This window comes from Colobus angolensis, unplaced genomic scaffold, assembly GCF_000951035.1.
Source record: "Colobus angolensis palliatus isolate OR3802 unplaced genomic scaffold, Cang.pa_1.0 Scaffold34, whole genome shotgun sequence".
Lineage (NCBI taxonomy): Eukaryota > Metazoa > Chordata > Mammalia > Primates > Cercopithecidae > Colobus > Colobus angolensis.
Window position 1 is genome coordinate 3,391,504 of NW_012116710.1, and position 15,451 is coordinate 3,406,954.

General features: G+C 37.8%; 1 protein-coding gene across 4 annotated transcripts in view; it reads left to right on the forward strand.

Annotated features, from left to right (window-relative positions):
• The window catches only part of PPARG (peroxisome proliferator-activated receptor gamma), a 153,284-nt gene that overhangs the window by 85,477 nt on the left and 52,356 nt on the right, over positions 1-15,451 (forward strand). For all 4 annotated transcript variants that reach the window (XM_011952323.1, XM_011952322.1, XM_011952320.1 and 1 more), the window contains 2 exons: positions 7,025-7,252; positions 8,646-8,815. In XM_011952323.1, the coding sequence (XP_011807713.1) occupies positions 7,033-7,252; positions 8,646-8,815 (390 nt within the window). In that variant the 5' untranslated portion in view covers positions 7,025-7,032. The remainder of the gene's footprint in view (positions 1-7,024; positions 7,253-8,645; positions 8,816-15,451) is intronic.

Genomic DNA, 15,451 nt, shown 5'->3' on the forward strand with positions numbered 1-15,451 from the left:
AGTGTCACCAGCTGGGGAGTTAAGACCCATTCTTGTTACTGAGAAGGGTTGTTGTTCATGCAAATATTTTGTTCATTTGTTCTTTCATGGGTAATTGCACGGAGTAACATAAAACACCTCCTCAACTTACAGCTTGGCAGAAACAGTAGCTTATGTTTTCTAGAGACAAAATTAGAAGCAGGCTTTCTGGACCCATCTCTAAGTCAAAATAAAATAAAATGTCTAGGGAACCACTGTGCCTCCCAGTAACTATGGTCCATGGAATAATGTTGTTTAGGTCAAGGCGTCCCAGAGTAAAAGGGAAGGGAGAAGGGCAGGGGGGAAGGGGAGAAGTGTGTTTGGGCAATGTTTTCATAGAGATGAAGAGGCAAGCTGTTTTTCTTTCTTAGTTTGTCCTTTCAACTTAGAAAAATAAGAAAACCATCTAGGACCCCAACCTTCCTCTTGTAATCAGCAAAAGAGAAAAAACTGAATATACGTCATTGAGGGAGAACAGTTATGGCTTAAGTTGTATTTTATTGATAATGTTGAAGATTAACATTTTTTTGGAGGGAACTTAAGTCTTAACAAAACTAAACTGTTGAAAAAGTATTGTTATTTTTCCATCTTCAGTAGCAAAATGAAAATTTACTCTTCTGCATAAAATATGATCATCAATTGGCAAGAATTTGGTAAAAAAAAAAAAAAAAACTATGCATGGAATATGCACATGGGAAAACAGAATAATTCGATGCTGTCCTTTTGCTCCAGACTGGAAATCTAATGGTGGAGATAGTTATCCAAATGATTATATCCGAGTTAAAGGAGGGGGTACAAAGTGCTGTGGGAACACAGAGAATGGAGTGTTTTTAAGTTGGAGGATTCATAGATGGTTTCACGGAGAAAGTAACATTTGGACTGGGTTTTGAAAGACAAGCAGGCTTGTGGCGTGAAGAGGTGAGGAGTAGGAAGAAGACACAGCAGCCTCAGTGACCTGCATGACTAAAAGAGGCAGGGCATGTTGAACCTCGGCAGGTAGTATGATATGCCCAGCTGCCAGAGATGCCAAGAATGGGAGTGAGGTCTGGGATAACCAGCGGAAATAAGACTGAAAAAGTAAGTTAGGGCTGAGACATAGAGGGCCTTGGATGCCAAGCTAAAAGGCCAGTGTTTCTCCTGCTTTTCCACCAGTATGCCCTTACTGGTAGAGGACAGCAAAAACATACCATTCTTGGGTGGAGGAAGGGAGGAATGAATAGGTGGAGTATGGGGTATGTTTGGGGCAGTGAAACTATTCTGTGTGATCCTCTAATGAATGCATGATATTATGTCTTTGTCAAAACCCATAGAACTTGGCCGGGCATGGTGGCTCACACCTGTAATCCCAGCACTTTGGGAGGCAGAGGTGGGTGGATCGCTTGAAGTCAGGAGTTCAAGATCAGCGTGGCCAACATAGTGAAACCCCTTCTCTACTACAAATACAAAAATTAGCTGGGCATGGTGGCGCACGCCTGTAATCCCAGCTACTCAGGAGGCTGAGGCAGGAGAACCATGTGAACCTGGGAGGTGGAGGTTGCAGTGAGCCAAAATCATGCTGCTGCATTCCAGCCTGGGTGACAGAGCAAGATGCCACCAAATAAATAAATAAATAAATAAATAAAAATAAAGTAGAACTATACAACACAAAGAGCAAACCCTAATGTAAACCATGGACTTTAGTAATAATGTGTCAATATTGGCTCATCAGTTGTAGCAGTTATACTACACTGTGCAAGGTATTAGCAATGGGGAAAACCATGTTTTGTAGAGAGGGGACAGGAGGCTGGGGAAGGGCTTTTATGAGACCTCTGTACTTTCTGCTCAATTTTTATGTAACCTAAAACTGCTCTAACAAAAATAAAGGCTACTATGGAAAACAAAACAAAACAAAAAACAGAAAACAGCATCGTTTTAGCCACGAGATGTACTACAAGTACAAAGTTTTCTAGGGATTTCATATAATATCTTTAAAAATTACATGAACTTTTCCTTCTTTCCTTAACACATAGAAGGCTATTTTGACATTAAAAATTTTCCCAGAATTTCCACAATGTAATACATAACCCCTAGGGATATGATTTTTGTAATAAGAAGCATGGCTTTGGCTGAGCACAGTGGCTCACGCCTATATTCCCAGAAGTTTGGGAGGCTGAGCCAGGAGGACCACTTGAACGCGGGAGTTTGAGACCAGCCTGGGCAACACAGTGAGATGCTGTCTCTTTAAAAGGGAAGAAAGGAAGGAGGGAGCGGGGGGGAGGGGAGAGAGAGAGAGAGAGAAAAGAAAGAAGCATGGCTGTGATTGAAAGGGAGTCACTGAAGTTTTATGTTAAAAATGAAAGCAAAATTAAACCAGTAAAATCATGAGCAACCAATTTCTCTCCCACCCCAGATATTTTTGCATCCTTATTTTCTTTTCCCAGTATTCATACAGAAGCATATCCACTACCTTTAACTCACTTTGTCAGCCTTTATTCTATATACAGAAAACTTTGCAATAGCATAGTGAGAAGTAGGTGATAAACCCACCTTTGTGAATATTATAATGTAGACAAAGGAAATATACTTTAATATGAAAATAAGTTATACTAAGAAAAGTAGGTACAGAAATGAAAATTAAGCCTGCCAAGGAGACAGACAAAGTAAATGGAGTGACCTGCGTTAGACAGATTTGGATGAATTTTGACATAAAGGACACTGTTGGATGGGTGCCCTGTCCTTAGGAGCACAGACTTTTCTCTGGATGTCATTGAGACCTAGAATGACCTTTGGCTATCACCAGTACACATTTCCCTTTTTGGTGTGCAGTGTTGACACTGAAACACAGATAACTTAAGGTTGTTTGGGTACTTATTTCTGTAGATAGACATGTGAACCCATACAGTACCTCATTAGTCCTCTTGAAACCACAGACGCACATTCACAGGACTAGTCTTGTTTATATTTTCAAGGCTTTGTTTTTTTTTTGTTGTTTTTTTTTTTTTTGAGACAGAGTTTCACTCTTGTTGCCCAGGCTGGAGTGCAGTGGCACGATCTTGGCTCACCGCAACCTCTGCCCCCTGAGTTCAAGCAATTCTCCTGCCTCAGCCTCCTGAGTAGCTGGGATTACAGGCACGCACCACCACGCCAAGCTAGTTTTGTATTTTTAGCAGAGGTGGGGTTTCTCCATGTTGATCAGGCTGGTCTCAAACTCCTGACCTCAGGTGATCCACCCTCTTTGGCCTCCCAAAGTGCTGGAATTACAGGCGGGAGCCCGGCCTCAAGGCATTTTTTCTTATGAAGATCACAGCTGAAATCTTCAATCTTTAGCCAATGCAAAAGTTTGCCTTTGGAGTGAATTTCTTGTCAATCTTCTTGGTAAGAAAAAGCAAGTGGTGTTAAAGTGAGGGCATTAAAATAAAATTGCTCCAAACAAATGATAAATAAATAAAAGAAAAGAAAAAGGAAAAGCAAGAGGCCCATGTACACATACACAGAAGAGAGTGGCCCCTATTCCATAAGCCTGTTTCATCAGAGAGAATCAAGAGGATACTATATATACAGAACAGGGTTTCAGGGTCAGTCTTGAGTTTGAATCTTCTACTTCCTAGCTAGAGGACTTTGGGCAATTCACTTTACTTCTTTGGTCCTAGCTTGGTTATCTATAAAGTGGGAATCATATTTCAGATTATGCAGAAGAAAAGGTAGGATGTACCAGGCACATTGGAAGTGCTTGATCAATACCAGTTTGCTTCCCTCCTTCCCTGCCCCTTCTGCTAAAACTTCACAGCTATCTCATTAAGTCATCAACGTATTTAGTATTTAATAAATAAATATTTAACGAGCACCTACTATGAGACAAGCCCTTTGTTAGCCAGTGGGGATATGACTGCAAACAAGAAAGATACGCCTGTGATTTGAGGAGTCCTGGAGTTTATGAGCAGCTCCTCTCTGTCTCCAGTGTGAGCAGTCCTAAATTTACACAGCTCTCTGCTGGTGTTTTTGACCACAGGGTCAACATTTAAAATACTTACGACTGCTTTTTTGGTACCACTTTGAATAATGAACTGGTTTCAGGTAAACAGAGTCCAGGTACCTATTGCAGAAAGTTTTCCAGTCTACACACTCGGCTCACAAGTTCACATGAAGTGAACCAAAAGAGTTTTGTTGCACTTACTGTGACAATAAATCATGTTTAGAAAAATGCATGCGGCATACATGATATTGGGCAGATGATTCATGAAACTTGCTATTCCGTGGCCTTAGAATCCATATAAGTATTTTTCCTTTTTTTTTTTTTTTTTTTGAAACGGAGTCTTGCTCTGTCGCCCAGGCTGGAGTACAGTGGCGCAATCTCAGCTCACTGCAAGGTCCATCTCCCGGGTTCATGCCATTCTCCTGCCTCAGCCTCTCCGAGTAGCTGGGACTACAAGTGCCCGCCACCATGCCTGGCTAATTTTTTTTTTTTTTTTTTTGTATTTTTAGTAGAGACGGGGTTTCACCATGGTCTCGATCTCCTGACCTCGTGATCCACCCACCTCGGCCTCCCAAAGTGCTGGGATTACAAGCATGAGCCACCACGCCCGGCCTTTTCTTTGTCTTTTATGTGTTTTCATGTTTCTATCTCTGTTTTGTTTTGTTTTTGTTTTGGGGGTGGTTTAAAATTAATGCTGAGCTAGAGTCTGATTTTGATACTCCCAGGTATGATCAAATGTTTCCACAAATCTCTGTAACCTTTCTATTCTCAATGTGGGGAAAACTTTCTCCTCTTTAAGAAAAGGTGTATCCACAGAAAAGATAATTATTTGAGTAATATTTCATAGTACAGAAATAATAATTGAGAAATTTTTCCCTTTAAAATTTTTTTATTTTTGTGTTATTAAGAACAAAATTATTTTAGGATGCTAGTAAAGAAGAAGTTCATTTACCTATATGTAATTTGCCAACTTTTCTATTACACAAAAGCATTATGAATACAAGTAGAATACGAAAAATTTCATCCTAAAGAGAAAAATATTTTGGGCTTCTACTTTCAAGAGAGTAAAATTGTCCTGGAACCGTGTGCACACTTTAAAAACAATCATAAATAGATTGCATCAAACTAGAAACTTCTTCACAGCAAAGGAAATAATAAAGTGAAAAGTCAGCCTATAGAATAGGGAAATCTGTACATCTGATATGGAGTTATGGATTGCATATTGTACATCTGATATGGAGTTCCTATTCCAAAATATATAAGAAACTCAACAAACTCAATAGCAAGAAAACAAATAACCCAGTTAAAAAATGATAAAGGACCTGAATATCCATTTCTAGAAAGAAGACATACAAGTGGCCAACAGATATATGAAAAGGTACTCACCATCACTAATCATCAGGGAAATGCAAATCAAAACCACAGTGAGATATCATCTCACACCCATTAGAATGGCTGTTATCAAAAACACAGAAGGAAAGAAGTGTTGGCAAGGATGTGGATAAGAGGGAACCCTTGTACACTGTTCGCAGGAATGTAAATTGGTATAGTCATCATGGAAAACAGAATGGACTGCCTCAAAAAATTAAAAATAGAACTCGCATATGATCCAGCAATCCTACTTCTGGGTATATATCCAAGTGAAATGGAATCAGTATGTTGAAGAGCTGTCTGCTCTCCCATGTTCACTGCAGCATTATTCGCAATAGCCAAGATATGAAATCAGCCTAAGTGTCAATGGATGAATGGATTTTTGAAAACACAGTGTATATATGCATATGTATAAAATATATATACACACATACATATATACACATACAGATATATATGTACACACACAGTAGAATATTATTCAACCTTAAAAAAAGAAGGAAATCCTGTCATTTGCAACAACAGAGATGAACCTAGAGGGCATTATGCTAAGAGAATTAAACTGGGTGGTGTTTGACACAGAAAGACAAATACCACATGATCTCACTTAACACGTGGAATCTAAAAAAGTCGAACTCATAAAAGCAGAGAGTGAAATGGTGTTTGCCAGGGGCTAGAGGGCGAGAGCAATGGGGAGATGTCAGCCAGAGTTTCAGTTATGCAGGGTAAGTGCTGGAGACCTAAGTATAGGTCACCTTCAGCATGGTGACTATAGTTAGTGACGCTGTATGGTATATTTGAAATTTGCTAAGACAGCAGATCTTAAGTGTTCTCACTATACATATTCATACTCAAAAAGGTAACTGTGTGAAGTGATCTTGAGTGTGATAATCATTTCATAGTAAATACATGTATTAAAACATCACATTGAATACCTTAAGTTTTTTTTTTTTTTTTTTTTGTTTTTTTTTTTTTTTTGGTTTGGTTTGGTTGGGTTGGGTTTGGGTTTTTTTGAGATGGAGTCTTGCTCTGTCTCCCAGACTGGAGTGCAGTGGTGTGATCTCGCCTCACTGCCACCTCTGCCTCCCAGGTTCAAGTGATTCTCCTGTCTCAGTCTCCCGAGTAGCTGGGATTACAGGCGTGCTACCACACCCGGCCAATTTTTGTATTTCTAGCAGAGATGAGGTTTCGCCATGTTGGCCAGGCTGGTCTTGAACTCCTGACCTCAGGTGATCCTCCTGCCTTGGCCTCCCAAAGTGCTGGGATTACAGGTGTGAGCCACCGTGCCTGGCCTGTATACCTTAAGTTTAAAAATTTTTGTCTATTATACTTCAATAAAACTGGACAGAATTTTAAATAACAGCAGTCATTAACAGACTCAATTGATGACCTTCTGTAGAAGATAATGAGAGCAGGACTGTTGGCAAGGCGTTTATGTGGATACGTTGTATGTGTCTGCACCGTTTCAGGATTTTCTATTGTGATACTTGGGTAAAGGGTGACTTCCTTTCTATCATAAAACAGCCTGGACAGCGCTAAGAAGGTGGTTATGTTCTTTTCTGTTGTTGTGAGAGCCTAGATGAGATTACTTTGCCAAAGACTCTTTCATTTCTCTTTCTGAAACTCTGAGATTGTTGTGTTCTCTGGGACTTAACTTCACAGCTAGTCTATTTTTCCTTTCAGAAATTACCATGGTTGACACAGAGATGCCATTCTGGCCCACCAACTTTGGGATCAGCTCCGTGGATCTCTCCGTAATGGATGACCACTCCCACTCCTTTGACATCAAGCCCTTCACTACTGTTGACTTCTCCAGCATTTCTACTCCACATTATGAAGACATTCCATTCACAAGAACAGATCCGATGGTTGCGGATTATAAGTATGACCTGAAACTTCAAGAGTACCAAAGTATGATGTTTATTTTCACTTTTCAGACTACTAAGACTGGAATTGGACTTATCTCTCAGTAACCCTGTAGTAAATAGTGCTCCAGAGACTAGAATTCTAATAGAGAAGGCATTCACCATTCATTTATTCACCCATTTATCCATGAAATACTAGGTATCTACGAAATGCAAGAAAGGAAGCTGGCCCCAGGTCAATCTTGCCTTCCCCCACTCCTTCCTTCCTCTCTTCTTTCCTTTCTTGCTTGCTTCTTTCTTAGGGACATTTTCTACCTTGATTACACTGCCAGTTGTATCTCAGGCTAAGAGTCCATCATCCAAACTTTGAATTCTTTTGGCCCCTTATAAGTTAATAAGTAACAATTCCAAGTCTTACCTTATATTATATAACTTATCTTCACTATATTACTGCCACTACAGTACATTTTTTCTGTTATGTCCTTTCAGAAGTTTATACTGAAACCTACTTTTGAGCACAAATTTGTTTTAACATTGTAGCCTATTGATAAATTTTCATGCCATTAACTAAATCAACATCAAAACATCAGACTCAAGAAAAACTAGTACTGTACTTTTTGAGATAAAATGTATTTCTGTGATGCTATTTCCTTGATTTTTATCATGTGTGGGCTGACATGCTGGTTTTCCAAAGCCACCACTATGTAATCGGCAATCATTACTTGACAAGTCAGAACTTCCTGTATTTCTAGTGGTTTTTTAAGATAAATAATATGCTTAGTTATATTTATCTGTGTGGTTTTCAGTTAGAGCCTAATATGGAAATTTAGTAGCCCTGAGCCTAACTAGTAAAAGGTAGGGCTTACTTCCATAAGTTCCGCCACGCTCTGTCAAAGATTATTTCACAAACCACCTCTTTTGACTGAACACTAATGGTAACCTGGGCTCTTATTTTTCATGCATCTCAAGCTAGGCATACCATGACCTTTTCACAGCGGTATTCCTTCTGTGGTTCTTTTGCAAGAGTTGTTTCAAAGTACTTATAAAATGCAATATTTAAATAAAATGTATAATTTAATATTGTGATGAATACCAAAGACAGAACATTTCCTAGCAAAATAAGCTTCTTGGTGTCAAATCCTCTATGTTGTCTGTTAGAGCTGTAGTATTGCAGGGTACTGGGGGGGTCATAGAACCACAGACTTAATTCTCGTTCCCATTTTATATTTACAGGTGAGGCTTAGAGATGTTGTAACTTGCCTGTGATTACAAAGCCTTCTTTTTCTTGCCTTAACTCCAGTGTTTTTTCGTGCTCCATTGTGCTTTTACACTGAAACAATACAAATACAGCATGAAGGTGTACTTTGGTGGCTTGCCTTGTTGCCTTTTTAGGACTGTTTTCATGGGGTAATTATCCTCTCACATGTCTCCATACACAGGTGCAATCAAAGTGGAGCCTGCATCTCCACCTTATTATTCTGAGAAGACTCAGCTCTACAATAAGCCTCACGAAGAGCCTTCGAACTCCCTCATGGCAATCGAATGTCGTGTCTGTGGAGATAAAGCTTCTGGATTCCACTATGGAGTTCATGCTTGTGAAGGATGCAAGGTAATTTTTAAAAAGTCTTCTTCAAATAAATTGTTGAAACTTTATTATTTCATTTCAGCAGAACCTTTTGTTAGGTGATACAATAATGTGAATTTTTTTTCTTCATGGAAGAGTGTCTTCCTCTGTCACCCAGACTAGAGTACAGTGGTGCTACCATAGCACACTACAGCCTTGAGCTCCTGGGCTCAAGTGATCCTCCCACCTCAGCCTCCCAAAGGATGATATAGTATTTGAAAGCCTAAGAAAGTGGATCAAAGTGGGGCTGCTTTGCCACATGTTCCTTTCTCCAAATTGATTCTTTGAGACACTGATCTAGTTTAATCCTTGCATCTTGCAGATTTTTACAAAAAGGTGACTTCTCCAAGGTGTCATGGCAAGACAGTGATGATCTGGCACCAGGATGCAGATTTCCTGCATTCTCTAATTGTTTATTTTTTTCGCTATACCATGTGATATTGTGTAGACACAAGATTTTACAGATTATTTTTATATGCATATCTTTGGATCTCTAGAGCAATCCTGTAAGATAGGGCTTCTTTATGGCCATATTGCAGATGTAGAAATTACAGGTTGGTAAAACTTGCCAAGGTCATCCCTTAGTAAGTGGCAGACCTCAGATTAGACTCTGACTCCTTAGGTGGTGTTGGCTCTCAAAGCAGTGCCTCATGTTTCCTTATTCCAGCATCAATGTGAGCCACATACATGGAGGGGCAAGGAGGTATAACAGTGTGGGAAAGGAGATACTATTTATCATTATCTCTCCTTTGTGTAAAGGGTATTTTGGAAAATTCAGACATTTGGTAATTTATTGCTTAATTATTAAGAAAATATGTGAATCCACTCATTTTGATATGCAGTCTTTTAAGATAATTTTAATATATACAATGAAAAAATAGTACTAATTTATTATATACTCATTGCACAGAATAAACTGTTCATAAATATTTACTTTCTAAAATAAACACCTGCTTAGTTGGGCTTTTTATTCAACATAAAGATACAGAACAACAGTTAGGAAAGGTTTAGGACATCTTGTTTCCTAAATGGATGATGGGCCAAAAAAGGAAACTGATTTTTATCGAATTCTTACTACATGCCAAATACTGTATGAGGTAACATGTTCACACATCAGTATTTAACCACATCCTACCCAGGTTTTCTCGTCTATAAAATGATTGTGGCTGAGTGTGGTGGCTCATGCCTGTAATCCCAACACTTTGGGAGGCCAAGGCAGGAGGATCACTTGAGCTCAGGGGTTCAAGACCAGTCTGGGCAGCATAGTGAGACCCCATCCCTCCAGAATTTTAAAAAATTAGCCCGTCATGGTGGTACATGCCTGTAGTCCTAGCTTCTTGGGAGGCTTGGGTAAGAGGATCGCTTGATCCCAGGAGTTCAAGCCTGCAGTGAGCTATGATCACACCTCTGCACTCCAGCCTGGGTCACAAAAGCAAGACCCTAACTCCAAATAAATAAATAAATAAATAAAATGACACTGAATTAGATGATCTCTAAAATCCCTTCAATTCAAACAGTTTTTACTCTAAAGGCAACCTAATACAGTGAAAAGGGAAAAACCAGAAGTCAGCTCTGCCACTTTCCAAAGTCACTAGCCAGTCACGTACACACTGTATCCCTCAGGCCCTCCATGTGTAAAATGACTTCATTAGATTGGCTACACAAGGTCTTATTCATCTCTAAGGTCTGTAATTTCAAAATGACACTTTGAAACACTCCTGGCAAGAGATGCTTTCATTTAAAACACTAAAACCCATTCATTCTGTAATTTAAACCAAGCTAAAATATTTATGACCTTATATGAAATCATTGTATTAAGTCAGTTATCTAAGATCTTGATGAGTAGTAAGAACATGTCATTTTATTGACTTAGATTTTTTATTGAGTGTTTTTGTAGTTTTATTGAGTTTTATTGTTAGATTTAATGAGTTAGAGTTTATTTTTACTGAGTTAGATACCATTTTTGAGTGAGTAAATTGTTGCTAAATTCTGAGCCATATTTATCTGAAGAAACCATTCTGTTTTGGTCATGTTGATAATTTACAACTATAAACAAATAAAAACGGCATGATTGGTTTAAGTTTCCACAATAAGTTATTGTTTTTTATGGGCTAGTAAAGCACTTAGAAAACTAAAACCTTTACACAAGTAGTTCCACCATAATCCTATTAGTCACAAATTTGTGGAAAGCTAACATTACTGAAAACAACTGAAAATGGAAAGACAGGAACATTGTCAGTAGTTGGTTGTAGTGATAAATCTAAGTTCTGAGAGCACTAAAACTTAGAAGCAAGCGGGGAAGAAGAGTAGCAGAAAAGAGAAGAGAGAGGAGGAAATCCAAGTGCCTTCAAGTTAGGATTAGAAAGTAGAAGAAGAAGGCAGAGAGGGAGAAAAAACACTTAATAAAACCTGAAGATTCTAGGGGAGTCATTAACCTATCATGGATTAAAAAACAAACATAGAAGAAAACTAAGCATATTGTACACTAACCTGCAGTAATTTGCAAACCATCCAAAATGTGAATTCCAGAATTCCTAGATTAAAATATAAAGAAAGTTTTGCTCACTTGGAAAGAGAAAATAGACATCTACACATTTTAAAGGTAAGAATAAGAAAAATATTATTCTTGGAAAATTTAAACATTTAGTAATATACTACTTAATAAAAAGAAAATGTGTGAATCCACTTATATTTTGATATGCAGTCTTTTAAAATAATTTTAATATACCAAATGAATAAAATAGCATTTATTATATATTCATAACACAGAATAAATTGCTCATAAATATTTACCTTATAAAATAAACCCTGCCTCAGCTGGCGTTTTTATTTGGCGTAAAGATATAGAACTGCAGTTGGGAAAGAATTAGGACATCTTGGTTCCTAAATGGATGATGGATTGAAAAAGGAAACTCTTTTTGAATTCTTATTCTGATTTTTATTGAATTCTTACTATGTACCAGATACTGTGTGAAGTACATTTGCATATGTCATTATTTAACTACATCCTACTCAGGTTTTCTCATCTATAAAATGATTCAGATGATATTGGTACGATGTGGTTACATAATGAAACAATATCATTTGGCTTCTTCAGGTATACATCAGCAGTTCCCAAAGTGTGGTCTGGGGCTTGGACCCTTTCAAGGCATCCATGCAGTTGAAACTATATTCATAATAATGATTTTTATTACTTTTTTCACTCTCATTCTCTCAGGAGTGTATGTGGAGTGTTCTGCAAGCTACATGATGTAAGATGATGACATAGTCTGGTAGCTAATGGAATGTTTGCTTTTATGTTCTTGTATATAATAATTTCTCAGTTGTAATTTCTAGTGTGATAAATGTCAGTAAAGATAGTCCACATAAACAAAAGCTCTTTGGGGTCTTCTATAATTTTAAAAAGAGTAAAAGGGTCTTGCGACCATAAAGCCTTCAGTCTCATTCTGAAGAAATGCAGTTTTTCATTCTGAAGAAATGCAGTTACTCATTCTTTGCTACTTTGAAACTAAACAAAATTATTGCTGCCACATTCTGAATACTGCTACATTAGACCAGTGGCTGTCACTCATCAAAGACATCTCCTTAGCTTGTCACCAATATGCAATAAAAAGCCAGGAAAGTGGAATTAGCAAATGTGTTTAACTCATCTGCATGTATTTTCTGAGAGGTGTTTTGGCAGCTTCACATTTGCTATTACAGTAGAATGTGGATTATATTCATAATTAAAATATAGTTGACCACAAAGCTACAGGCTTATTTATGGATTGAAAAGAATAAACACAGCATAAAACAACTGTTGGTAGATCTTCCTAAACAATTTTACAGTGTAAATGGAACAGGTTTATATTAGTGATTCTTGCCAAAATTCAGTCAGACAGATGGGAATGAGTAGATTGGGTTTGAATTAAGGTGAAATAGTTACAGATTCTTGGGTGTGTTAATATTGCAAACTTATGTAAAATAAAACCTTTAGCAACTGAAAGATATATATACTTTAGAACTTGGAAAGCTGTCATTTATTTGTTGTTTACATGTTGGACACATATTTTTTTCTTTGATAAGTTCCATCCTATTTTTTGTCTTTAGTGAAAGATCATTTTAGAACCATAGCCATACCAAAAGATATGGTAAATACAATCTACTGTACAATACAATGTAATCTACGTTTGTATTTCTGTATACAGAAGAATGCTGGATGCTTGTTAGCCACTTGTATGTCTATTCATCCCTACTTCAGAAAGAGTTTTAATTCTTCTCACCTGCCAGTTGTAGCTTATTAATCCAGCTTCCACGGGCCAGAACGCTTCATGGGAAAGCCAAGTGCAAGCCCAGCACAGGGCTGTTAATTTCATTGTAAAATCAACAATGCCATTCTGAGGTCTCATTGTCCCTGATGTTTTGTTAAAATTAAAGCAGTTAAGGAGAGATGAAAGAAAATTTTTCAAATGATATGAAAGATAGGAATCACTTTCTAACAAACAAATGTGCAGACATTAGAGTTAAATATATACACAAAATAGTTTTCTGAAATGGTGACTGATGCATCTCCAACACATCACATCACAGACTTCCTGATCATCAGAAGAGTAAGTTGTTGAAAATGCATTGTTCTGTGGACTCTGAAATAATAAAGAAGAGTGTTATTAGAGTGTTTCTTCATCAGTAATATGAAGAAAATTTGGAGAAGCCAGCCTTGTTCTGTAAATCAATAAATAATTTTACAGAAAAGCACTCGATAATATCCTTACATCTGCCTCTCTAGATTCCTTGAGTCAAATGACAAGAAAATTGGTTATCATGAACTCAGTGTAAAAAAGTAAAATCAAGTTCCAAGATGTATACTAGGATCTGTGTATTGAGTTCGAGATTTTATTTACATATACAGTGTATAGTGTTCAGAATGCTTATTCATTGAAAGACCTTGGATCATCACAAAAAATGTGATACCCTTTTGAAAGGCATCAACTGAGTCATGTCAGAAATTTCCATTATAAGAGTTAAACTTAATTCTCTTTTTTTTTGAACATATTTTAAAGATTTACTTAAAACGCATTAACAAAGAAAAAGCAGGATGGTAAATCTAGTTCAAAGAAGAACTTGCGGGACCAAGAATATATAGTCACTGAAAGAAAGAATCCTGAAATAAGATGCAAAATGGTTAATGTTCTACAGGACAATAAAACCATAACCTTGAGGTTATCTTCTTATCATTATTATTATTATACTCTAAGTTCTAGGGTACATGGGCACAACGTGCAGGTTTGTTACATATGTATATATGTGTCATGTTGATTTGCTGCAACCATCAACTCGTCGTTTACATTAGGTATTTCTCCTAATGCTATCCCTCCCCCAACCCCCTGACAGGCCCCGGTGTGTGATGTTCCCCACCCTGTGTCCATGCATTCTCATTGTACCACTCCCACCTATGAGTGAGAACGTGCAGTGTTTGATTTTCTGTCCTTGTGATAGTTTGCTTAGAATGATGGTTTCCAGCTTCATCCATGTCCCTGCAAAGGACATGAACTCATCCTTTTTTTATGGCTGCATAGTATTCCATGGTGTATATGTGCCACATTTTCTTAATCTGGTCTATCATTGATGGACATTTGGGTTGGTTCCAAGTCTTTGCTATTGTGAATAGTGCTGCAATAAACATACGTGTCCATGTGTCTTTATAGCAGCATAATTTATAATCCTTTGGATATATACCCAGTAATGGGATTGCTGAATCAAATGGTATTTCTAGTTCTAGATCCTTGAGGAATTGCCACACTGTCTTCCACAATGGTTGAACTAATTTATACTCCCACCAACAGTATAAAAGCATTCCTATTTCACCACATCCTCTCCAGCATCTGTTTGTTTCCTGACTTTTTAATGATCGCCATTCTAACTGGTATGAGATGGTATCTCATTGTGGTTTTGATTTGCATTTCTCTGATGGCCAGTGATGATGAGCATTTTTTCGTATGTCTGTTGGTTGCATAAATGTCTTCTTTTGAGAAGTATCTGTTTATATCCTTTGCCCACTTTTTGATGGGGTTGTTTGTTTTTTCTTGTAAATTTGTTTTAGTTCTTTGTAGATTCTGGATATTAGCCCTTTGTCAGATGGGTAGATTGCAAAAATTTTCTCCCATTCTGTAGGTTGCCTGTTCACTCTGATGATAGTTTCTTTTGCTGTGCAGAAGCTCTTTAGTTTAATTAGATCCCATTTGTCAATTGTGGCTTTTGTTGCCATTGCTTTTGATGTTTTAGTCATGAAGTCCTTGACCATGCCTATGTCCTGAATGGTATTGCCTAGGTTTTCTTCTAGGGTTTTTATGGTGTTAGGTCTTACATTTAAGTCTTTAATCCATCTTGAGTTAATTTTTGTATATGGTGTAAGGAAGGGATCAATAATTCTCTTATCAAAAAATCTTCCTCTCCTAGCCATGCCAAATAACTGAGCACTCTGTGAGCCATCCAGCTGTCAGCTAGCTAAGCATTTTCACCCACTAATATTAGTCTTAAAAAAGCAAGAATCGGCCGGGCACGGTGGCTCAAGCCTGTAATCCCAGCACTTTGGGAGGCCGAGACGGGCGGATCACGAGGTCAGGAGATCGAGACCATCCTGGC